This window comes from Puma concolor, chromosome E4 (assembly GCF_028749965.1).
Source record: "Puma concolor isolate L17-30 chromosome E4, mPumCon1.1.hap2, whole genome shotgun sequence".
Taxonomy (NCBI): Eukaryota; Metazoa; Chordata; class Mammalia; order Carnivora; family Felidae; genus Puma; species Puma concolor.
This window is the reverse complement of record NC_141683.1, coordinates 14,461,412-14,487,678: the sequence shown is the minus strand read 5'-3', so window position 1 is coordinate 14,487,678 and position 26,267 is coordinate 14,461,412. Positions and strand designations below refer to the sequence as shown.

At 37.8% G+C, this 26,267-nt stretch overlaps 1 protein-coding gene across 5 annotated transcripts in view; it reads left to right on the top strand.

Moving 5' to 3' along the window:
* Positions 1 to 26,267, top strand: part of SPATA17 (spermatogenesis associated 17) — a 228,127-nt gene that overhangs the window by 37,968 nt on the left and 163,892 nt on the right. For 4 of the 5 annotated variants that reach the window (XM_086693317.1, XM_086693316.1, XM_086693318.1 and 1 more), the window contains 2 exons: positions 606 to 709; positions 3,787 to 3,945. In XM_086693317.1, coding sequence (XP_086549443.1) covers positions 606 to 709; positions 3,787 to 3,945 — 263 coding nt within the window. The remainder of the gene's footprint in view (positions 1 to 605; positions 710 to 3,786; positions 3,946 to 26,267) is intronic. The other variant, XM_086693319.1, reaches the window with a different exon arrangement.

The following is a 26,267-nucleotide window of genomic DNA, read 5'->3' as shown; positions in this document are numbered from 1 at the left end:
TTTCCTCATCTGTAAATAAGGTATTTCTCATAGGAGTGTTCTAAAGATTAAATGGCTAAATACAAGTAAAACTCTTAGAATAATGCCTCACATATAATAAAAACTCCATAAATGTTAGTTGTTGTTATTGTTTAAAAAGTATTAAAATGTCATGGTGAACATATAAGAAAAAAATTTGTTTAAAGATTTTGGAAATTTTAAAAGACCATGTGAAAATTTATTTCAGTGAGACCAAATATGATCTTCAAGCCAGTGGATTATGAAAAATTAAACAATCCATTTGGTCAGGAAATAGAAGTGGTAGAGATTAATAAAGCAAATTTTTAATTGTTCGTAGTTAATTTTACATATAGTGTTGGTGAAAAATTATAAATGTTTTAAAATATAATAACCTATAAGTGTGTTCTGTTTCTCAATATTTTATGAATATGAATTCTCGATCTATGAATACAATTTACATTCGCAACTATATATACTGTTATGCTACTGGAAAAGCCTAAGACTTTATTTGATGTGAGGTATCATCCATCATTACCTTGATTTTGAAGACCGGTTAATGTTTTCACTAAAAATGTTCACAGGTGTATTTTTGTTTACTTCAATAGATTCAGAAGCGATGGCGAGGCTATCGAATTCGGAAATACTGCTTTAATTATTTTTATTTGAAGGAGTACCTGAAGGCTGTTTCAGAGACCAATGATGCAATTAGGTGAGTGGTCTACTAGTGAAAATTTTAGAAAGGTTGCTTAACAGATATTGATCATTACCATACTTAGAAATACTTACTAGAACTCAGTGATATTTTAGGTACAAATTTATTAATAAGGGAGAGATATAGGATTCTATTTATCTTAAAAATTTGTTGTTTTGGTATTTTAAAATATATTGTACTCTTGACTATAAATTAGATTATTTATGTGTACAGTAGGCCTATCTTGGTTCTATGAAAAATAGTTTCAGTAAAGTTATCTCATTTTGAGATGGATTTATCTGTAAAATGATTGCATAGATGAACATTTAAGTATGATAAGCCTCACATGGATTTTGAGGAATATGTTCAATAGCAAGAAATTAACCTCTCAAAGGAGAAAATACCATGGAACATAATTAAAATGGACTGCTTTACTGTCAGCTTTTACTTCTTTGAACACATAGAAAGCACCTGGATTTAGGTCATAGGATGATATTTTTTGTAGATTTATGCAAAGTAAAGCTATTGTAACATTATTCAATCAACTTTACCAAAACTCTAAGTTTTCATATAACTTCAAATATAGTTTTTTCCTCTTATAATATGCTCCATTCTAATAACATGTAGGTGACCATAAGCTTATAATATGTTTAGATAAAGAAGGAAAGAGTAACTAATAACAGTTGCCATTTACGTATTTAATTTTTTTCACATACGTTATCTTACTGCACTCTTAAAATTCTTTGAACTGGAGAGAACAGTGGCACAATAAATTGTTAAAATAAGATTTTGCCTGAGACCCTAAAGCTATATATATTATAAGAAATATCTGAAAACTGATTTTTCCAACTTTTAAATTGGGATAAGTTGTATATATAAGAGGATCTGGTCTTTGGAGATTAAGTGTTGGCTCTTTGTGAAGTTGATTTCTTTGGAAAAGAAGAAGATTTGAGAGGGTTGCAATAGGATTTGGTCAGTTGGAGAAGTTGGAAAACTCAGAAACATGTGGACCACAGCAGACTGCTATTTAATTTCTTGCTTAAGAAATCCAAAGTCCTAGAGATGGGCTGGTTCTCTGCAAATGGACGGCATGAGCCTGTCGGGGGGGGGGGGGGGGGGGGAAGAGCTGGCAGAATATGCAAGAGAGGGAATTCGAGCAGGGCTAGGACTAAGATAAGACAAGGAAGGCTCTTAAGGCACAAAAACTGAAGAGGTGCTTACTGGCAGGGTCATGCAAATGCCAGCACTGCACTTGTACAACCAAGAGGGCATCCTTAAATTTTACACTGGAGAGGCCTCTCTTACCTCACCCTAGTCCCATCACTGAGTAGGAGAAGGTCCTCAAAGAGACAAATAAGCGAAAGCGGGTTTTGAAAAGGCCTATGTTTCCTTTTGGACAAGTATTTCCATTAATCCTTATTTTCTTCCTGGTTTTACTGTGTATATCTTTAGTTACCAAGGAATCTGGTGTATCAGTGCTGACAATTAGCTTTAGTCTGATATTCTTTACCATATTACAGACTTGCTCTCTTTTCTACCTCTCTGAGTTTTTAAGTGAGAATAGAAAGCTGGATGTAGCAAATGCTTTTGCATTATCTGCTAATATAATTATATATGAAGTTTTTCCTTTCTGACCTTTTGACATGTTATAAAGTGTATTTTTCTTAATAAATAAAACTGTTGGCCGGTTACAGTGTAACTTATTGATGTAATTTACATGATATGGCAGGACTCTTAAAGCCCTTCCTCTTCCTCAGGGGGTCTGGGATGAAAACAGCACAGAGGGTGAGAGATTGTCACGTACTGGGGGATGAGCTGGGGCAAAGACTCCCCGGCACTTGAAGGTCTCTCTCTTCCTCTTATGCTCTCACTGGGGCTGCTGGTCCAGAGGACTCTTGTTCCTTGGAGGCCCTATGGACCATAATGTTCACTATCTGGTTGCTATAGCCAAATTCATCATTGTACCTGAAAATGAGTTTAACAGAGTTTTCACTGAGGGCAATGCCAGCCCCTGCATCAAAGGTGGAAGAGTGAGTGTGACAGTTAAAGTTGCAGGAGACAACCTGGTCCTCATTGTAGCCCAGGAAGCCCTTGAGGGGGCCCTCAGATGCCTTCTTGGTGTCATTGTATTTGCATTCTCCAGGCGACAGGTTAGATACATGACTGACACTTATGGGGTGAGGACACAGAAGGCCATGCCAGTGGGCTTCCCATTCAGCTCCGGGATGACCTTACCCACAATCTTGGCGGAGCCAATAGAAGCAAGGATAATGTTCTGGAGGGCTCCTTGGCCATTACACCACAGCTTCCCAGAGGGGCCGAGGGGCCACCTACAGCCTCCTGGGTGGCAGTGATGGTGCAGACTGTGGTCATGAATTACTCCACAGTGCCACAGATGACCTTGGCCAGAGGGTCACACGGTTGGTGGTGCAGGAGGCATTGCTGACATATTTATCGTAGTTCATGCCAATCACAAACATGGGGACATCAGCAGAGAAAATGGCCCTCTTGGCTCCACCCTTCAAGCCCCCACCTTCTCCATAGTAATGAAGACACTACTATGTAGTAATAGACACTACGATGTATTTAGCACCAGCATCACCCCTTTTGATGTTGGCAGGATCTTGTTCCTGGAAGGTAGAGATTGGCTTTTTTCCATTGATAACAAGTTTCTCATTCTCAGCCTTGGCTGTGCCACTGAATTTGCTATGGGTGGACTCATACTGGAACAGGTAGATCATGTAGGTTGAGGTCAATGAAGGTGTCGCTGATGGCAACTGTATCCACTTTGCCAGAGTTAAAAGCAGCCGTATGGCCAGGCACCAAATATGGCCAAATCTGTTTACTGGGACCTTCACCACTGTGTGTCAGGAGTGTGACTGGCACTGCACAAGAATACGGAGCTGTCTGTTGAACTGGGAGGAACAGAGGAGATATACTCATATTAAACCATCATTGTGTGCTAGGAATATCTTTAAGCCATTGCTATTCTTTTTATTTATTAGTAATTATATCAGTATTTTATATAGGATACTTATATTCACTTTTGTATGTATGATTAGTTATAATTTTCTTTCTCGTGTTATAATTTACAGGTACTGTTATCAGGGTTTTGCTATATTAGATGAACTGTGTGACCATATGGCATGGCGTTTGAAAAGGAAAAATACTACCCTGTTTCCTGTCTACTCAATGCTCAATACTTCTAGTCACCAAATGTGTGGGTTTTCCATGCCAGGCAATCTCAGACACCAGTTAAGTGTCCTGCAATTTAACTCCATTATCGGGGGGGGGGGGGGGGGGTGGAGGGGGGTGCCTGGGTGGCTCAGTCGGTTAAGCAGCTAACTTTGGCTCAGGTCATGATCTCGCTGTTTGTGAGTCGGAGCCCCACGTTGGACTTTGTGCTGGCACCTCAGAGCCTGGAGCCTGCTTCGGATTCTGTGCCTCCCTCTCTCTCTGACCCTCCCCTGCTCACACTCTGTGTCTTTCTCTCTCTCTCAAAAATAAATAAACATTAAAAACAAAAAGTAAAATGACTTCTCTGGTGATAGCATCGGATCCCCAGGCTAAGGGCTCAGTCCCACAAGACTCTCATTCCCCATCCCACCCAAACTGCAGATGTCAATTGCCAGTGGTATGTCCCCAGGTTACCCACAACTCCTGTCCAACTAGGCTACAAATCAGAGATCCATAGGACCTCCTCCTGAGATCAGTCATTTGCTAGAACTGCTCAAGAACTCAGGAAAACTGGCTTATTATAAAAGGATACAACTCGGAAACGGTGGAAGAGATGCATAGTGCAAAGATGGGGCGGACCGGCCATCCCTCTGGTACCTCCGTGTGTTCAGCAACCCAGAAAATCTCTATAAATTGAGGAATTTTTATGGAATCTTTCTTAAAAGGAAGCTCGATTAGATCTTTGACCATTAATGATCAACTCAAACTTCTAACCCTTCTCCCCTCCACAGAGGAGAGGTGGAGCCTCTCCACAGAGCCCCTCCACAGAGGCAGAGGGGTGGAGCTAAAAGTCCCAATCTTCTAATCACATGATTGGTTCCCCTGGTAGCTAGTCCCCATCCTCATTAGCATTCATTAGTCATCACACTAACATGCAAAAAGACACCCCTTTGAGGAAATTTCTAGGGTTGTGGAATGGGGTGTTGGGGAAGGGCCAAAGAGTGCTCTGGGGGTGTTAGGAGGTCTCCTTGGGCCAAAGGAGTGCTCTGGGGTGTTAGGAGGCCTCCTTGGCTCAGAGTATAGCCCTGCAGATAGCATGCATGTGTCTCTATTTATGTGAACTGGTTTAGTTTTTGTTGTTTGTTTTGGCAGTGTTGGTCAGTTGTAGGACCCCTTACTGCTTTCATACTCTACTCTTTCTTAGAGGTCTGCAGCCAAGATAGCATTCCTGTGCATTTCCTCATTTAGTCCTACTTCCTCAGCCACTCCCGCGGGTGGTTTAGGAAATCTGCCACAGTCAAGTTTTGCTCTACAATCTTCTTATGAGCAAGGAGGGCATTACTGTTTTTCCTCCTCAGAGTATGCCACCTATTTTTACAAATTTTGCATCTGGCAGTCTCAGTCTGAAATCTGCATCTTGAGGTATCTTGTCTCCATGACATCTCTAATTCTGGTTGAATTTTCACTCCTCTTGGTGGCCCTTCTTCATATATATTACCCTTAAGTGTTTCTGATTTTACCGATGATAGGGTTTCCTTTTATTTTCTTATTGCCTTTCTTTTCTTAAGGAAGTTTAAGAGAGGAATGGGTAGAGATAAATTTGCTCCTATCTCAAAATTGGAAATATACAGTTAACTTTCTAAAATAAATCACAATTTATTTCCTTTCTGTTACATATGCAGTTTTATACATACAACGAAAGTAAGCTATAGGGTACCATAGAGGAAGCACAGAAGAGGAACATCTAAGGCAAAAGTGACTAGTGTGGGTCAGAGTAGGAGGGGGAGCCTAGGGGTTAGGGACATCTCTCAGAGGCTGTGAAGCTGAACCCTGAAGGTTGTGTAGAAATTAGGACATTAGCACAGGAAATGTCACTGAGGTTGATGCGTGGAAGATGAGAGAAGGATCAGCTAAAGATAAATCCAGACAGTTGAGCAGGAACCACACCATAACAGGGCGTTTTAGGCCATATTGAAGAGTTTGACTGCTTTTCTGAGAACATCAGAGTAGATGTCCCTTTTAAGAACAGCGGCAGAATGATTATATGTGTGTGTTGCCACTCATGTTTGATTGTATTTTTCACAATAGTTATATTTAAGTAGCCTGGTGAGTATTAAAAGCATCATCAGGGTCATTAATTTTATAGAGATAGTATTCTTTTCCTTCTCATAGAAGAACATATGATATATTTGTTTGGATTATTTCTTCACAGTTTTTTGTTCTTTTTTTCATTGAAAATAATTAGAATCAGGCCTCTAGTTACCTTTTTCTGCATAACAAATTACATGTAAAGTAGCTTAAACTAATGCACACTTATTAGCTCATCATTCTGTCAGCCAGGAGTCTGGGAAGGGCTCCTGGCCAGGGCTCAAGTCTCTTGTGATTCTGCAGTCAAGCTGTCAGTCATACAAGAGCTCAGCTGGGGACAATCCTCAGTCACACGGGCCTCAACTATTCCGGCTGTTGCACTGGCGTCCCTTGGTTTCTTGCCAAATGGGCTTCCCTGTAGGGCAGCTGATAACATGGGAATTGGCAAGTGAACAAGAAGACACAAGAAAACATGAAGACAGAAGCCACATTCTTTTGATAACCTAATATCAGATGTGACGTCTCATCAGCTGTATTCTCTTCATGGGAAGCAAGAGACTGGGTCCATCCTACACTTACAGGGTGGGGATTACACAAAGGGATGAACACAAGAGTGGGGATTGTTAGAGACCCTCTTACAGCATGCTTTCCACACTGTGCCTTGCATATAGAATTTGTTCAATAAACATGTTAATTTTCAGCATTTTGCCTTGGACAAAAGTTACCCTACCATTTACTTACGGCAGTATTTTTAAGTGATGTCTTTTCAAGATTATATTTCAACTTTAATATTGTATCAGAGCAATTATGATGTATCCTGATTTCTCATACCATCAAGGATTAAAATGTATAGTTTCTGGGTTTTCTAAAAGAAAATAAAAGATCTAGTGCATTCCTCTATCTTTGGGTGGGGTAAAATTTATAGAACAAAAGTTAATAAAATGTATTTTACATCAGAATATTTTTAATGTTTGTTTATTTTTGAAAGAGACAGACAGAGAGAGAGAGAGACAAAGTGTGAGTGGGGGAGGGGCAGAGAGCAAGGGAGACACAGAATCCAAAGCAGGCTCCAGGCTCTGAGCTGTCCGCACAGAGCCCAACATGGGGCTTGAACCCACAAACTGATATCACGACCTGAGCTGAAGTCGGATCTTTAACCAACTGAGCCACCTTGGTGCCCCTACATCAGAATATGCTTGATTTGAATTATGTAGAATATCAGACAACATTAGGCTTACCTCTAGTTTATCTGCTGTTTTATTACTAGAAATTTTTTATTATATAGTTAATAGTAAAAAAATTTATGTTAAAGTATACAAAAATATATTTTTGTAACTAAGAGCAGACATCACAAAGATAAATGAAATTGATTAATTTGAAATTGGCAGACATGTTCCTTTGTAATATCTAGCCTGATATACAAAAACTTGCCCCAGATTATGAGTAAGAAAATTATAGAATGAAGTTAAAAATTAGCTACAGAGTTACAGATTGGTAGCATTAATAAAACATTATTAGCTTGAATTACAGAATACTGACTTTTTTTGGACAGAAATTTAAGCTAGGAGTAATATATTTCCCCAATTTTAATTCTTCAAGGTAGATTTTGGTGGTTAACACTCTGCAACAATAGCACTGTTTTGAACGTTAATTTGTCATTCATCAAAGTGAATCAAAATCTTTCAGCATGTTGATTTTGTACAGCATGGTTTGGCTACAAAGATTTTCATGGCTGTTATTCTTTCCTATCTTTTAAAGTATCATGGGAGGTTTTTTTTTAAAGCATATATTTATTTTGATTTTTTTTGTAATAGCTTTATTGAGATCCAATTAATATCCCATTCTGTTTATCCATTTAAAGTGCAATGTTCCTTAGTGCTTAGTTTATTCACAAAATTGTGCAACTATCACCACAATCAATTTAAAACATTTTTATTATCTTAAAAAGAAATCCTGTGCCCTTTAGCAGTCACCTCCGCATTTTTCCCAACCCCGCTCAGCCCTAATCTATGTGTTACCTCTAGAGACTTGCGTTTGTGCTCATTTCATATAAATTGAATCTCACAGTGTGGTTTTTTTTTTTTTTTTTTTTTTTTGACTGGTTTCTTTCACTTAGCCTGATGTTTTCAAGGTTCATCTCTTTTGTTGCATATAACAATACTACCTTTCTTTTCCTTGCTAATTAATATATCATTCTATGGAAAAACCACATATTACTTATCCATTTATCACTCGATGGACATTTGAGTTGTTTCCACTTTTTGACTATCATAAATAATGATGCTATGAACCTTTATACACAAGTTTTTGTTTAGACATAGGTTTCCATTGCTCTTGGGTACCTCATGAAAGCTGTAGGGAAACAAGTTTAAGAACTGAGTAGTTAGGAACATTGACTTTGGAATCAGATTGATGTGGATTAGTCATGCCACTTTCTAGTAGTGTGAACTTGAGCGAGTGACTTAATCTTACAGAAATTAGGTTTCTTCATCTGCACATTGGAGCAGCAGTCTTTACTTTGCAGCATTTCTGTGAGGCACACAGTACATGAAACACTGATCATATATTTGACACTCAACAAATAACAGCTATTATCATGAAGGACAAAGTAGAAAGAAAAAGCAAATGTTTGTAAACATGTAATTCCCTATAATGTTATAAAAAAGCATTCAATTTTATATTAGGCTTTTTTTAAGTCAAAGTAAATAAACATTTTAAACTAGCTTGTGTATTTTAAGGAATTATAGAGGGGCGCCTGGGTGGCTCAGTTGGTTGACCTTCCCACTCTTGATTTTGACTCAGGTCATAATACCAGGGTCGTGGGATAAAGTCTTGCATCAGGCTCTGCACTGAGCCTGCTTAAGATTCTCTCTCTTTCCCTCTTCCCTCGCATTCTTTCTCTCTCTAAAATCAAATCAAATCAAATAAATAAATTTATAGAAACACTAATTGCTGAGTACAATCTAAATCATCAGTGCCTTAAATCATGGCTAAAAATTATCTTTCAGAGAGCTGGAAGGAAAAGCAAAGAATAGAACATAGTACAAAGTTGGGAAAGATGAAATAAATGAATGCATAACATCTCTTTTTTAATGTTTTATTTACTCATTTTGAGAGAGAGAGAGAGAAAGAGAGCACAAGCAGGAGAGGGGAAGAGAGAGAGGGAGAGAGAATCCCAAGCAGGCTCCATGCTGCCAGCACAGAACCCAGTGCAGGGCTCAGTCCCACAAACTGTGAGATCATGACCTGAGCTGAGATCAAGAGTCAGGCGCTTAACTGACTGAGCCACCCAGGCACCCCACGACTTACCTTTTTTAAAAAAAAACTTACTTTACCTTTTTAAAGGAAAAAGGAAAATATATCAACATAATACATGCATATTATTAGATATATTGCCTATCACCAAATGTTTATAATAGATAAAAGAATTGCTTTGCCATATCCTTACTAGATTCCTAGTTTTAACCACATTTTTCTTTCAGTTATTTTTTTACACCAACTGTTTCTAAACTATATACTTATTTGATCTTTTAAATCACTTTCACATAATATGGTAAATGAGGATTTAACTCCTGTATTCTTTTCATCTCCATTTCCATCTATTTTTAGATAAATCAGTATCAGTGTTTACATGATCATGATTACAGAAGTAGAGTTCCTTAGAAAGGCAATTAATGTAGGATGAATATATTTACTTTATTCCATTTTTTTAATTAATTTCTATTTTTCTTATTTTTTTTCTTCTTTCCCTATATGCAAATTATATCTGCCATTGATTGTTTTCCAGGTATTCTATCCTATTAGGAAATTCATCAAGTCCCCTTTCCTCTGGGGCCTGCCCTCTTTGTCCTCTCCATCATCCTGTTCCAAACAGACCACATTTTCTTTAGACATGATGCAGATTTATTGAGAAGACATCTCTTAACTTTCTTTTACATGGGCTGAATTCACTATTTTGTGGATCTGTGATATCTTTTTATGATTTATTTTCTTTTTTTGGAATAACTGCTATACTAATGTGCATGTAAGACAATTTTGGAAGTCCTTGCTTGTTTTTTTTTTTTTTTTAATTTTTTTTTTTTCAACGTTTATTTATTTTTGGGACAGAGAGAGACAGAGCATGAACGGGGGAGGGTCAGAGAGAGAGGGAGACACAGAATCGGAAACAGGCTCCAGGCTCTGAGCCATCAGCCCAGAGCCTGATGCGGGGCTCGAACTCACGGACCGCGAGATCGTGACCTGGCTGAAATCGGACGCTTAACCGACTGTGCCACCCAGGCGCCCCAGTCCTTGCTTGTTTTAAATATGTCTTATTCTTTTTTTTTTTTTAAGTTTATTTCTCTTGAGAGAGTATGTAAAGGAGGAGCAAAGAGAGAAGGAGACACAGAGAGAGTTCCAATCAGGCTTTGCACTGCTAGAGTGGAGCCCAATGTGGGGCTCGAACTCACAAACCATGAGATCATGGCCTGAGCTGAAACTAAGAGTTGGACGCTCAACTGACTGAGCCACCCAGGCTCTCCTAAATATGTCTTGTTCTATCCTGAGACTTCATTAGTAGTTTGACTGGATAAAACATCCTAGATTGTAGATCATTTGCCCTTGGAGTTCTGAAGACAAATGTTCCATTGTGTTACAGTATTCAAAATTGCTAACTACTCATTCATCTGTTTCTCCTTCCTTTGAAAGTGATCTATTTTTTTCGATGCGTGTTAGTTCAAGCCCACAAAGAAGCAACTACTAAGATGTAACCAGATGTATAGGATGTACTGGAGGTTTATTGGAGGGAAGAAGCAGGAGAAGGTGGAGAAAACCTTTAGTCTACAATATCAGTGTGACACATATGAAAAGCAAGAGAGAAAGAAAAAACATTGGGAAGAGATTGGGACTGCAGTACATTTTCAAGAAGGGCTAATGGGCTGTTCACAAGACAAAGTTACCCTTTGGAGGAGTCTGCTGTCTTGCCAGAATAATCCTACCTCAGTCACTGGCTGAGAGAGGTGTGACCTTGCTATGATCATGTTGGTGGATTCAGTAGTACATTTTTTATGGCCATTGTAGGTTATTTTGAATTTTTTCCCCTAAAGCTTTTGCAATTTTTCAGAATTAGGACTTGTATGGGTATTTTGCACCCATTGTTCTGAGCAACCAATGGATCCTGTAGTTCTAAGATCTTTTCTTACATTATTTCTAAGATAATTTCTTCACTTCTGTTTTCTTCTATTCTTTCTCCATGTGGTTCTTATTGGTAGAAGTAATGTGCTAATAAGCTCTTAAACCTTTCTGCCCCTACTCCCTTCAACTTGGGCCTTTGTTTTTCCATTCTATATTTGTGAGAGGCTTCCTTCCTACCCTACTGAAAGTTTTATTTTAGCAGTAATTTTTAACTTTCAGTAAATATTGCTACTGTTTGGATCATTTCTTCTTTCATAGCATTCTGTTCTTATTAATGAAATATCTCATATTCCTCTAAAAGTACTAGCACAGTTAAGGTGTTGGCAGGAAGGAGAATCCACCTCAGGATTTATTTCTCAAATAAGGGGAGTTAAATGAAAGGGTGGTTTCAGAAATACAGGCAGGGTTAAGGGCACAGTAAAGGATGATTTGGCATTCGGAGACTGGCAACACTGGGCTGTTGCTACTGCCAGGGCCAAAGGGTTAAGGTGAAGCAATAGCATTCATGGTAATGGGAAGAGCCAAGGGGAAGTTTACGAGCTCCACCCCTGCCACGACCCACACTAGTTAAGGAACGCAGTTCTTGCCAGAAGAGTGTGACAGCCACGGGGAGAGGGAAGTGAGATAAAAATACCCCCAGTTTCTTCCTGCTGAACTTTAGTCTTCTGCTAGACTAAATCCAGCTGAAAATAGCCAAAATAATACAGTTGGTAGAGCTTAGCCTTTTGGGTAGTAGTGCAAGGCACAGAAGTGGGTAGAATGAATTGGGGGTGTAGCAAATGAAAGGTAATCAGCATAGGTAATAAGATGAGTTTAGAGTTTTATTCAGTTTCTGTGTTCTCAGTTTCCTCCAGGGTATTTTTAGTTTTTCTTCTTTTTTTTTTTTTTTTTTTTTTCACTTTTATACTAGAATTGATCCTCACACAAATGTGGGGGGGGATGTGGGGGAGTGTGTGTGTGTGTTTATACTTGAGGGTGATCAGTGTATCAATACATAAGCAGATTTTGTTGACCGGTAGGTTTTATTTGCTTTTCAAGTGATTAGTCAGGGAGCCGGTTCCTTTTACTAGGGGATGACCAAATGCCAGTATGTGGAGGTCTTTCTTTTAGGCTATGTAGTTTCTCCAAAGAAACTTCTGTTGCTTTATTGAGGGAGTAGATGTTATAGCTGCAATTGCATGAGGGTGAGAGAAGGTTTCTTGTGCCTCGCACCCACCAGGTACTATATTCTAAGCCCTATGCTTTTTCTCTAGTTTCTTCAGAGAGCACAACTTGGATCTTTCACCTAAAGTGATTGAAACCTGGATGCTGGCACGCCAGTGTCTATGTGCTGAAGAAACAAAAGCATGTGGCCGTTGTAGATAAGTAGCTCATGGATAAATGCTACATCGTAGTAGAACTGAGATGGGATTCTAGATCTTATGATGTCAAGGATAGTGCACTTTCTACTATCTTACACTATTTTTTGTGTATGCAAAACTAGTGAAATGATAGAAAGATCTTAGGAAGTAAAAGTTCCTCATTTGGGGGCGTCTGGGTGGCTCAGTTGGTTGAGCCACTGACTTCAGCTCAGGTCATGATCTCACGGTTTGTGGTTTCGAGCCCCGCGTCACACTCTGTGCGTCAGGCTCAGAGCCTGGAGCCTACTTCAGATTCTGTGTCTCCCTCTCTCTCTGCCCTTCCCCAACTTGTGCTCTGTGTGTCTCTCTCAAAAATAAATAAACATTAAAAAAATTTTTTTTTTAAGTTCCTTATTTGGACTACATTTGGTGCATAAATTCTGGATGCCTCTATTTGTGGTGAACATTAACCAAAAAATCTGCATCCAGAATAAAACAACCTGGCATATTAGGTGTTAGAAAAAAGGGAAAAAATTAAGGCAAACAGGTAGATTACAGTGCAACATGAAAAACATATTTCCAATAATTAGAGCTATTTGGGAAAGCCTGACTTGTGAGGTATGAAACGTCTGATAGAAAGATTCAACTAAAATGACTTGCGGAGAAAGGATTTCTGAATTTGATGACAAACTAGATTTCCAATTTCCCTTTAAATCTGATATATTTGTTTAACCTGGTGATACATTTAAATTTTTTTTTAAATATTTACTTATTTTTAAGAGAGAGAGAGAGAGAGAGAGAGCAAGCGCGCGCGCGCACTCGCATGAGTGGGGGAGGGACAGAGAGAGGGAGACACAGAATCTGAAGCAGGCTCCAGGCTCTGAGCTGTTAGCACAGAGCCCGACGCGGGGCCCGAACTCAGGGACCATGAGATCATGACCTGAGCCAAAGTCGGACGCTTAGCTGGCTGAGCCACCCAGGCATCCCTAACCTGGTAATACATTTAAAAGGCACAAATCTATATATTTATTTACCTCAAAACCCAGAGTACTTTGAATTTTATAAATTTATAAACTGCTAGAAGAATTTAAATGAAACTTATCTATGGCATAAGGGATTCACGATAAAAGTATATGGTATAAAATTATCACTTACCGTGACCCTGTGACCAAGATGGATATGATAATACATGTAAATCAAGATATATATGTAGAAATATATATGTACATATTATTATTATGTATTTAAAACCCTCAATCTAAAGTCTATCATAAAAATTTAAAAATATTTATAGTACTAAATATATTATTGAAATATATACTCCTGAAACATAAAGGCTGCCTTGCATTCCCATTGGTAGAAAAAGTTTTCCCAGAGGTGACAGCACCATCTCAAATCACTAAATTGAGTCCTTCATAGTTTTAGAGAAGAATGACTAATGGATTTATCATTAATAGGACCATCATTCTAATTTTAATATTATATTTAAAAGTTCTTGGATTCATTGACATGCTTGCCAAAATACTAAATCGGAGAAGGGATGGTTATGAAAATGCTTTTTTGACTTTTATGAAATGACACGTGTGTAAAAACAGCCTCCAGTTGTTTCAGGATCCCTGCGCAGCTCTTCTGTATTGATATGAGCTGGGCCGTGTGCTTGGTTTCCTTGGTTATTCCGAAATCCATACGTCCACACTCTTAACATGGCGTATTAAAAACTGACTTTCTGGGGGCACCTGGGTGGCGCAGTCGGTTAAGCGTCCGACTTCAGCCAGGTCATGACCTCGCGGTCCGTGAGTTCGAGCCCCGCGTCGGGCTCTGGGCTGATGGCTCAGAGCCTGGAGCCTGTTTCCGATTCTGTGTCTCCCTCTCTCTCTGCCCCTCCCCTGTTCATGCTCTGTCTCTCTCTGTCCCAAAAATAAATAAACGTTGAAAAAAAATTTTTTTAAAACTGACTTTCTGTTCTTTGCCTATTGCTATTATTTACATGTGAACAACTTCCAGTTGAACAATGAGAAATTCTTGGTTTCTAAACCTCGGAGTTCCTCTCTCTATGTTGTATTTCCTGTTAAACTATCAGTGTTTGTTCCCAATGAAGATGGTCACCATCCAGAACTCACAGCTAACAGCTTGCCGTTTCAAAATATTTATATCAATATTTGTGTTAAATGCTGTCTTTGTAGTCTGCCAATTTGCATTTGTTTTCAAGGATAAAGCAAAAAATGTGGAGTGATTTTTATGAATATTCATCTAGTTTCTAGGAAACTCAATTCGAAAGATTTGAGCATAATCTCTCATCTTTATAGTGGTTATCTGGGACCCTCAATATGACCACCATTATACTGTTTAAGTAATCTTTCTCTGGCATAAAAACATACAGAGTCAACAAATGTGTTAGGCTAATGACAAAACTGAAGAACATTGAGATCATTTAACGTTGTGTATCAGGGAAAACACAATACTAAAGAGATTTCTAGTTCTCTGGAGTTGAAGACTTAATACATTAAACTATCTAGGCAGCACATTTCCAATTGTGCTTTAATTGACAAAGAAATAGAAACATGAGGGCAATAAGTGTGTCTTCTCAGACTGGTAACATCACAACCCCCCGAAATCAAAGTAGGAGCTATTAGAGTAAAAACCTACAAAGTAGTGTTGGTATTGGCCTTCTGTATGCTGTCACATGTGGATTCTTCAGAACTTGTACCAACTTCATTTTAAAGTTAGAATTAGGGGCACCTGGGTGGCTCAGTCGGTTGAGCGTCCGACTTCTGCTCAGGTCATGATCTCGCGGTCTGTGAGTTCGAGCCCTGCGTCGGGCTCTGTGCTGACAGCTCGGAGCCTGGAGCCTGCTTCGGATTCTGTGCCTCCCTCTCTCTCTGCCCCTCCCCCGCTCATGCTCTGTCTCTCTCTGTCAAAAATAAATAAACATTAAAAAAAATGAAAAAAATATAAAGTTAAAATTAATATGGGAAAATGCTAATGTAAGAAATAAGATCTGGAATATACGTAGTCTATCCATGTTGGGTACATACTTGGTAATAACTTCCTTTTTACACACATGCACAATGTAGATAAAAAGCATTATAACTGAGTGGTTAAGTGGTACAAAACATAAAAGAAATATTTAATTACAGACTCATCAAGAATTTCTGGCTGTTAGTATATCACATCTATGTGTCTTTGGTAAATAACAATCACAGAAAGATCAATCTGGTATGTAGTAATCAGAAATGTCATGAGTATCAAGCTAAAAATTTATATGGACAAATTCAGACATTGTAAGCAATGACAAACTCAGTAAATAGACTAATCACAGTAAATTATATTTACTAAGCACCTATTGTGTGCATGCTGTTTTGTATGTTATCTATCTATACAAACTTTTTTGGGGATGTATATTATATTTTGAAGATGAAAAACTAAAACTCAGAGTTTAAGTAATTTGGGTAAGCTCATACAATTAGGTAGTGGTAGATTTGGAGATTAAACTCCGTATTTTTAAAAAATCAAAACAGATAGCCTCTTTGTACTTTTGAATTATTGCCAGTTGTATCAGTCACGTTTCAGTTGTGACATATAGCATCCCATTACAAACCTCTTAAGAATGAATTGCCTTCTCTGCTGCTGGGGGTAGAAAATGAGAAACTCACTTTCTTAGACTTTCTTGCGCTCAAGTACCATATGACTTGGTCATGCCCAATGAAATTAAGTATTAAAAGTAATAGAACTAAATGGGAATTTGACTATTGGAGGCAATTTTGTGTCAGATTAAAAACCATTATTATGTAGTGTTAAATATATTTTCAAATCCCTTCTGTTCTACCATGTGATATAGATCATTAACAATCGAGGCCGGGGATATTAATTGAAATAGTAGGTGCATTTCACAATATTGGTGTATGCTGCCTCCTTACTCTTTCAGCAAATTTCTATGAGAAATAGATGAACTTGGACTAGACGTAGCTAGTCTGCAAGCAGAGATGGAAGGTATTTACTGCTTTGCTAAGGGAAGTGCTCTCTGTATGCAGTTTGTATTTAATGAGAATCTTACCATTTGGAACCTTGTGGTATTGTAAAACCCAACTAGCCCTGTACTTCAAACTGATGTGGTTACTAGCACTGGCTAGGTAGAGTAGGACCTTAGCTGGAGATAACCACCAGGCCTTGATAGGCATGTGAGCCCAAGAAAAATATCAGAATAAAGATATTATCTTGTCTGATAATGGCTAAGAATTCAGACCAACCATCCTCATAACGACACCTAAACATCAAAGAGCTGTCAACATGGTAATTTACTGGTCAAAATGTGAAAGATGAGAACTCAGAGATATAAGTCTACAATCAAAAGCTGCTTTTGCCTTGAAGGCATTGGCCTATCTGAAAGAACATTTGCCTAACTTTAAAAATAAATGGAAAGGAAGGAAAGAAGGAAGCAAGGAGAGAAGGAAGGAAGGAGGTAAAGAAGGAGAGAAGAAAGAAAGAAGGAAAAGGAAGGAAGGAAGGAAGGAAAGAAGGAGGGAAGGAGGGAAGGAAGCAAGGAAGGAAGTACTGTGCTTTTGGTAGCCTTGCAGGATCAAGAGTAAAACAAATTCTAAGTCAGGGCAACCAAAGGTAGGAATTCTGATTAACCTCCCCTTGTTCGTTCATCCAAAATCCACAAAAGTCTTAACCTTTGAGTAAGTGGAAACAAAATAGCCTAATGAGAGATTTGCAGTCAGACTGCTACTTACCTGAGCAATTCAGGGAATCTCAAGTCTTGAATTTGAACACAGAAGCTCCTAAAGTAATACTGACCAAGGAAGCTGGCAAAATCTTATGAAAAGCCTAAGAGAGGATGCCATATCTCTAAGCCTAAAATTATTCTTACAAATCAGTTTTCAAATGCATTGACTTGCATAGTGAAAGTACCAGGGACTTAGGAAAAGAGGAAATCATGAATGAGAAGTAGTAAGTAAATAAGTAAGTGAGTAAGTAAGTAAGTAAATAAATAAATAAATAAAACAGGATCACAAAGCTTTAGTATTGGAATTATCAGAATCAGACTATATGCCAGCCAAATTTATTATATTTAAAGAATAAAATCCAAGCTAGAAAAATTTGTCAGATTGGTGAACTGCAGTCTTGCAACCCAGTCTATTGTTTTGGATGAATAGAAGCCCTGGAGGGTAAAGACTGAGTAAGTAGCCGAGCATAGAAGCCAGTATCTAAGGCCATAAATCTGTAGGCCTGAAAACTATGTCTAGGCAAGATCCTTGGTTGTGGTTACTTGCTCATGGAAACTGACCAGAAGTGAAGAAACCATAAGCCTCTGTATTGTCCAGGGTGCTTGCTGCTAAAGGAATTCTAACCTGGCCGGCTGCAGCCTACCCTCAAGCTTACATGAGGTTCCTAAATTTGTACCAACAGGCTGTTAGTGGGCCACCAGAGTGGTGCAGTCCCCCGGAAGTTTATCGTCTCCAATGCCTACTTCATGTGTGGTCATGGAGTATAGTAGACCAGGAATATTCTGTTTGTCTGCTCAAGGAACTACACCTCCAGTAGAGATGCTTCACTATACCTATGTAAAAGGATTTAACACTTGCTAGGGATCAGTAACTGCTGTTTCTTGCCCATTTTCCATTTATCCTAATGAAAGGTTGTTACTGTGTTTAATTCAATCCTTCTCTACCATTGAGTGCTGGATGTGTTGAAGGAAGATAATTTGTAAGTTAGTTTAGTTGACAGAGATACCCAGACCTGATGGACAGGTCTGCCCATGACTTTAAGGTGAAACATGCTGAGCTTTTATTTTTTTCTGTGATTATATTTATCGATAATTTCTTTTTTGATTTCTTTGTATGACTTTAAAAAGAGTCACCCATATTTCTTTTGGTATTGTAGGGTGTCTTCTGTAACTTTCAATATTGAATCCAATGGAATCTACTTAATATAAGGAGTAAATTTGAAATTTGGCTTAAGATTTTTTTTTTTTTTAATTTTTTTTTTTTTTAATTTTTTTTTTCAACTTTTTTTTTATTTATTTATGGGACAGACAGAGACAGAGCATGAACGGGGGAGGGGCAGAGAGAGAGGGAGACACAGAATCGGAAACAGGCTCCAGGCTCCGAGCCATCAGCCCAGAGCCTGACGCGGGGCTCGAACTCACCGACCGTGAGATCGTGACCTGGCTGAAGTCAGACGCTTAACCAACTGCACCACCCAGGCGCCCCTGGCTTAAGATTTTTTAAATGGGTAACAGGTTATTGCAAAAGTATTTATTAAGTAATTCAATTATCTTTCACTAGTAAGTGTCATCTAGTAACATACTAAGTCCTCACATGTACCCAGGTATATCTTTTGAGTGTTGATGCCATTTGATTTATCTGTCTCTTATAATGCTGTATAGTATTACATGGCTTAAATACCTATTTTGGTATTTCAGAAGATGCTGAGCTATTTTCGTTCTTCAGAAGATGCTGTGACTCTTTTTTCTTAATTTTCATCCAACTAAATTATAAATCATTTTAGTATGTCTCAAAAATATCAAATTAGAATTCTAAATGGATTTAAATTTGTAGAATAGAACAGGGGAAAATAATACTTTCATAATTTGAGTTATCCTATTAAGGAATGAAGTATATCTCTTCATTTATGTGGACATTTAAAAAATGTTCATCAGTAAAATTTTATTATTTTCTTAATACAAGGTCTACATATTTTTTACTAACTTTTTTTTTCCTTGGAATTTCATACTTTTATGTTATATTTGCTAATGGTGTGTTCTCTTCCATTTTCTAAGTTACTGTGTTTTTTTTTTTAATTTTAATTCCAGTGTGGTTAACATACAGTGTTAGAGTAGTTTCAAGTGTACAATGTAGTGCATCAGCAATTCCATATATCACTCAGTGCTCCTCAAGAGAGGTGTACTCTTAATCCCCTTCACCTCTGTCACCCATCCCGTCCACCCACCTCCCTTCTTGTAACCATCTGTTTGTTCTCTATACCTAAGAGTCTGTTTTTTGGTTTGTCTCTTTTTTCCCCCACTTTGTTCTTTTGTTTTGTTTCTTAAATCCCACATATGAGTGAGATCATATGGTATTTGTCTTTCTCTGACTTATTTCGCTTAGCATAATACTCTTTAAGCAGAAGGCACAGTCCTTTTTTTTTTAATGTTTATTTTTGAGAGAGAGAGAGAGAGAGAGAGAGAGTGAGTGGGTGTGAGCAGGGGAGGGTCAGAGAGAGAGGGAGACACAGAATCTGAAGCAGGCTCCAGGTTCGACATGGGACTCGAACTCACCTCGTCACCTGAGATGAGGTCAGACACTTAACCCACTGAACCACCCAGGTGTCCCTCACTTAGCATAATACTCTAATACTTTCTGGATCCATCCATGTTGTTCAAAATGGCAAGATTTCATTCCTTTTTTTGGCTGAATAATACTACATTGTGTGGGTGTGGGTGTGTGTGTGTGGGTGTCACATCATTTTTATTCACTCATCTACCAGTGGACACTTGGCTGCTTCCATAATTTGGCCATTGTAAATAATGCTACTATAAACATAGGGTGCATATATCCCTTCGAATTAGTGTTTTCATATTCTTTGGGTAGACACACAGTGATGCAATTACTGGTGGTGCAATTATAGAGTGCTTCTATTTTTAATTTTTTGAGGAACCTCCATACTGTCTCCACAGTGGTTCTACCAGTTTTCATTCCCACTAACAGTACAGGAGGATTCTTTTTCTCCACATCCTTGCCAACACTTGTTATTTCTTGAGTTTTTGATTTTAGCTATTCTGACAGGTGTGAAGTGATATGTCATTGTGGTTTTGATTTGTGTTTCCCTGATGATGAGTGATGTTGAGCATCTTTTCATATGTCTGTTGACCATCTGGATGTCTTCATTGGAGAGGTGTCTGTTCATGTCTTTGGCCCATTTTTTAATTGGACTCTGTTGTTTTGCTTTGTTTTTTTTTGGTGTTGAGTTGTATAAATTTTGTATGTTTTGAATACTGGCCCTTTATAAGGTATGCCATTTGCAAATATATTTTCCCCTTACATAGGTTGCCTTTTAGTTTTTTGTTTTTTTTTTAATTGTTTCTTTAATTGTGCAGAAGCTTTTTATCCTGACTTAGTCTCAATAGTTTGTTTTTATTTCTCTTGCCTCAGGAGACATATCTAGAAAGATGTTGCTATGGCCAATGTCAGAGAAATTTCTGCCTGTGCTGTCTTCTAGGATTTTTACAGTTTCAGGTCTCACATTTAACCCCTTAATCCATTTTGAGTTTATTTTTGTGTATGCTGGAAGAAAGTGTCCTAGTTTCATTTTTTTGCATGTAACTGTCCGGTTTTCCCAACACTATTACTTGAAATATTGTCTTTTTTCCTTTGCATGTTCTTGCCTCCTTTGTTGAAGATTTACCATACATTTGTGGGTTGGTTTCTTGGCTTTATATTCTTTTCCATTTATCTATTTTTGTAACAATATCATACCATTTTGATTACTATAGCTCTATAATATAAATTAAAGTATGGAATTGTGATACCTCTAGTTTTGTTTTTCATTTTCAAGATTTCTTTGGGTATTTGGGGTCTTTTGTGGCTCCATACAAATTTTAGGATCGTTTGTTCTAGTTTGTGAAAATGCTATTAGTATTTTGATAGGAATTGCATTAAGTCTGTAGGTTACTTTGAGTACTATAGACAGTTTAACAGTATTTGTCCTAATCCATGAGCATGGAATAACTATTCATTTCTTTTTGTTGTTTTCAATTTCTATCATCACTGTGTTTTTTTTAATGTTTATTTTTGAGAGAGAGAGAGAGAGAGAGAGAGAGAGAGAATGCATGAGCAGGGGAGGGATAGAGAGAGAGGGAGACAGAGGATCCAAAGCAGGCTATGCACTGGCAGCAGAGAGCCTGATGCGGGCTGGAACCCATGAACTGTGAGATTATGTCCTGAGCTGAAGTCGGATGCTTAACCAACTGAGCCACCCAGGTGCCCCTCTTTCATCAGTGTTTTATAGTTTCCAGAGTACATGTCTTTCACCTCTTTGGTTAGGTTTATTCCTAGGTGTTTTATTATTTTTGATGCAACTGTGAATGAAATTTTTAAATTTCTCTTTCTGCTACTTTATTATTAGTATACAGAAATGCAGTGGATTTCTGTACATTGATTTTGTATCCTGTGACTTTACTGAATTTGTTTATCAGTTCTAATATTTTTTTGGTTGAGTCTTTCAGGTTTTCTATGTATAGTATCATGTCATCTGCAAATAGTAAAAGTTTTACTTTGTCCTTACCAATTCATATGACTTTTACCTATTTTTTGTTATTGTCAGATTGCTGTGGCTAGGATTTTCAGTACTATGTTGAATAAAAGTGGTGTGAGTGGAGATCCTTGTCTTGTTCCTGACCTCAGGGGAAAAGCTCTGTTTTTCTTCATTGGGTATGATGTTAGCTGTGGGTTTTTCATATATGACCTTTATTATGTTAAGGTGTGTTCCCTCTAAACTGACTTTGTGGAGGGTTTTTATCACGAATGAATGTTTTACTTTGTCAAATGCCTTTTCTATATTTATTGAAATGATCATATGGTTTTCATCCTTCTTGATGTGATGTATCATGTTGATAGATTCGCAAATATTGAACCACCCTTGCATCCTAAGAATAAATCCCGCTTGATCATGGTGAATGACTTTTTTAATGTGTTGTTGGATTTGATTTGCTAATATTTTGAGGAATTTTGCATCTGTGTTCATCAGAGATATTGCCCTGTAGTTCTCTATTTTCTGTGGTGTCTTTCTTTATCTCATTTTGTTACCAAGGTAATACTGGCCTCATAGAATGCATTTGGAAATTTTCCTTCCTCATATTTTTTGGAAAAGTTTGAGAAAAATAGGTATTAACTCTTTTTTATTTTTTATTTTTATTTTTATTTTTTTTCAATATATGAAGTTTATTGTCAAATTGGTTTCCATACAACACCCAGTGCTCATCCCAAAAGGTGCCCTCCTCAATACGCATCACCCACCCTCCCCTCCCTCCCACCCCCCATCAACCCTCAGTTTGTTCTCAGTTTTTAAGAGTCTCTTATGCTTTGGCTCTCTTCCACTCTAACCTCTTTTTTTTTTTTCCTTCCCCTCCCCCATGGGTTTCTGTTAAGTTTCTCAGGATCCACATAAGAGTGAAACCATATGGTATCTGTCTTTCTCTGTATGGCTTATTTCACTTAGCATAACACTCTCCAGTTCCATCCATGTTGCTACAAAGGGCCATATTTCATTCTTTCTCATTGCCACGTAGTACTCCATTGTGTACATAAACCACAATTTCTTTATCCATTCATCAGCTGATGGACATTTAGGCTCTTTCCATAATTTGGCTATTGTTGAGAGTGCTGCTATAAACATTGGGGTACACGTGCCCCTATGCATCAGTTCTCCTGTATCCCTTGGGTAAATTTATTAACTCTTTTTTAAATGTTTGGTAGAATTACTGTCTGAAGCATCTGATCCTGGACTTTGGTTTATTCAGAGTTTTTTATTACTAACTCAATTTCATTGCTAGTAATTGGTCTATTCAAATTTTCCATGCCTTCCTGCTTCAGTTTGGCAGGTTATGTGTTTCTAGGAATGTATCTTTTTCTTCTATGTTGTACAATTTGTTGGAATATAATTTTTCATAATATTCCTTTAGGTCATTTATATTTCTGTGGTGTTATTTCTCCTCTTTCATTTGTGATTTTATGTGAGTCCCCTCTCTCTCTCTCTCTCTCTCTCTCTGTGTGTGTGTGTGTGTGTGTGTGTGTATGTGTGTATTTTATGAGTCTGGTTAGAGGCTTCCTAATTTTGCTAATCTTTTCAAAGAACCAGCTCCTGGTTTCATTGATCAGTTCTCTCTCTCTATTTTTTAGTTTCTATGTCATTTATTTCTGCTGTAATCTTTCTTATTTCCTTCCTTCTGCTAAGTTTGGGTTATGTTTATTTTTCTTTGTCTAACTACTTTAGGTGTAAAGTTAGGTTGTTTATTTGAGATTTTCCTTGCTTCTTGTGATAGGCCTATATTGCTTTAAACTTCCCTCTTAACTGCTTTTGCTGCATCCCATAGATTATGGACCATTGTGTTTTCATTTTGTTCCATGTAATTTTTTATTCTTTGATTTCTTGGTTGACCCATTCATTTATAGTAGCATGTTATTTAACCTCCAAATATCTGTGCTCTTTCCAGATTTTTTCCTGTGGTTGGTTTCTAGTTTCATAGTGTTATGATCAGAAAAGACACATGGTATGACTGTTCTTTTTGATTTTGTTGAAACTTGTTTTGTGGCCTAAAATTTTATCTATTTTGGAGAATGTTCCATGTGCAATTGTAAAGAATGTGTATTCTGCTGTATAGGGATGGAATGTTTGGAATATATCTGCTAAATCCATCTGGCCCAGTGTGTCATTCAAAGCCACTGCTTCCTTGTTGATTTTCTGTCTGGATGATCTGTCCATCAGTGTAGGTAGAGTGTTAAAGTCCCCTACTATTATTGGATTAGTATTGAATAGCTCCTTTATGTTTGTTATTAACTGTTTTATGTATTTGGGTGCTTGCATGTTAGGTGCATAAATATTTACAATTATTATATCTTCCTGTCAGACTGTCTACTTTGTTATCATGTAGTGTCCTTTTTTGTCTCTTATTACACTCTTTGATTTAAAGTCTATTTTGTCCAATGTAAGTATTGCTACCCAGGCTTTCCTTTGACATCCATTGTGCATGCCAAGTGTTTCTCTGTCCCCTCTCTTTCAATCTGCATGTGTCTTTAGGTCTGAAATGAGTCTCTTGTAGGCAGCATATAGATGGGTCTTGTTTTTTTATCCATTCTGTCACCCTGTGTCTTATGATTGGAGTATATTCAAAGTAATTATCAATTGGTATGTATTTATTTCCATTTTATTACTTGTTTTGTGGTTGTTTTTGTAGTTCTTCTCTGATCTTTTCTTGCCTCTTCTCTCTCATGGTTTTCTGGCTTTCTTTAGTGATATACTTGGTTTCCTTTCTCTTTATTTTTTGCATATTTATTACTGGTTTTTGATTTATGGTTACCATTAGGTTTGTATATAACATTTTTGCATGTAGCAATCTATGTTAAGTTGATGGTCGCTTAAGTTTGAACCCATCCTTTGCTCCTTTCCCCACCATATTGAAGGTATATGGTGTCATACTTTATATCCTTTTATTCTGTTATTCCCTTGGCTGATTTTTACAGATACACTTATTTTTACTGCTTTTATGCTTCCATTTTTTTTTTTTTTTTTTTTTTTTACTCTTATTTATGGTCTTTCCTTTCCACTCAAAGAGTCTCTTTTAACATTCTTTTAGGACTGGTTTAGTGGTCATGAACTCCTTTAGCTTTTGTTTGTCTGGGAAACTCTTTATCTCTCCTTTTATTCTGAATGATAGCCTTGATGGATAGAGTATTCTTGGCTGCAGATTTTTTTTTTTTTTTCTTTTCAACACTTTGAATATATCATGCCACTCCCTCCTGGCCTGCAAAGTTTCTGCTGAAAAATCCTCTGATAGCCTTATGGGGTTTCACTAGTATATAACTGCCTTTTGTCCTCTCGGTGCTTTTCAATTTATTTCCTTATCACTACTTTTCACTATTTTAATAACTATGTGTGGACCTGCTTGGGTTGATTTTGTTGGGGGATCTCTGGACCTCTTGGATTTGGATATCTGTTTCCTTCCCTAAATTAGGGAAGTTTTCAGGTATTATTTTTTCAAATAAATTTTCTGCCCTCTTTTTTCTCTCTTCTTCTTCTGGGATCCCTATTATGCAAATGTTATTACACTTGATGGACTCAATGAGTTCCCTAAGTCTATTCTCATTTTACATATATTTTTTTTTTCCCTTTCACCTCTCAGCTTGATTATTTTCCATTACTCTGTCCTCCAGGTCACTAATTTGTTCTTCTGCTTCCTCTAGCCTGCTGTTTATTCCATCTAGTGCATTTTAATTTCATTTATTGTGTTCTTCATCTCTGATTGGTTCTTTTTTTATCTTTTGTTAAGGGTCTCACTGATGTCTGCTACTCTTTTCTCAAGTTCATTGAGTATTTTTATGGCAATTACTTTAAATTCTCTATCAGGGAAATTACTTATATCTGTTTTGCTTGGGTCTCCTGCTGTGGTTTTTCCCTGTTCTTTCATTTGGGACATATTCGTCTGTCTCTTCATTTTATCTAACTCTCTGTTTCTCTGTGTTAGTAAAATCAGCTACATCTCCTGCTCTTGAAAGTAATGGCCTCATGAAGAAGAGGTCCTGTAATGTTCTGCAGTGCGATGTCCTATGTTCACCAAAACCTGGCACTTTTGGGGTGTCTCCTAAATATGCTGTGTGTGTCCTGTTGTGTCCTGCCTGCTTTTTCCTTCAGTCCAGTAGTCTGTGTTGAATCTCTTTGCCTGTTGTGGGCAGTGTTTGGTCCCCAACTTGGATAGAGTGTGCAGTCTTAACAAGGTACCCAGGGGTCCGCTTGCCAAGTGAGACCTGCCACTGTGGCTGCCACCTGACTGGGCCACTGGGGTGGCTGCACAAAGTGCACACGGGTGGGGTGCACATTTTAACGAGGTGTGTAGGTATTCCGTGGAGCCTGCCAGCAAAGTCACCAGGACTCCGCAAAATGTGTGGGTCAGGAGATGTGGTGTTGGTAAGATTTGTTGTAGTCTTCTGAGGGAGGGGACCTGCAGAGCTGGGACTGAGGAGGGCCTGTTTGGAAGGGGCAGATCCCTGAAGCCCAGGGGGCTGGGACCTGATGTAAGTAAGTTA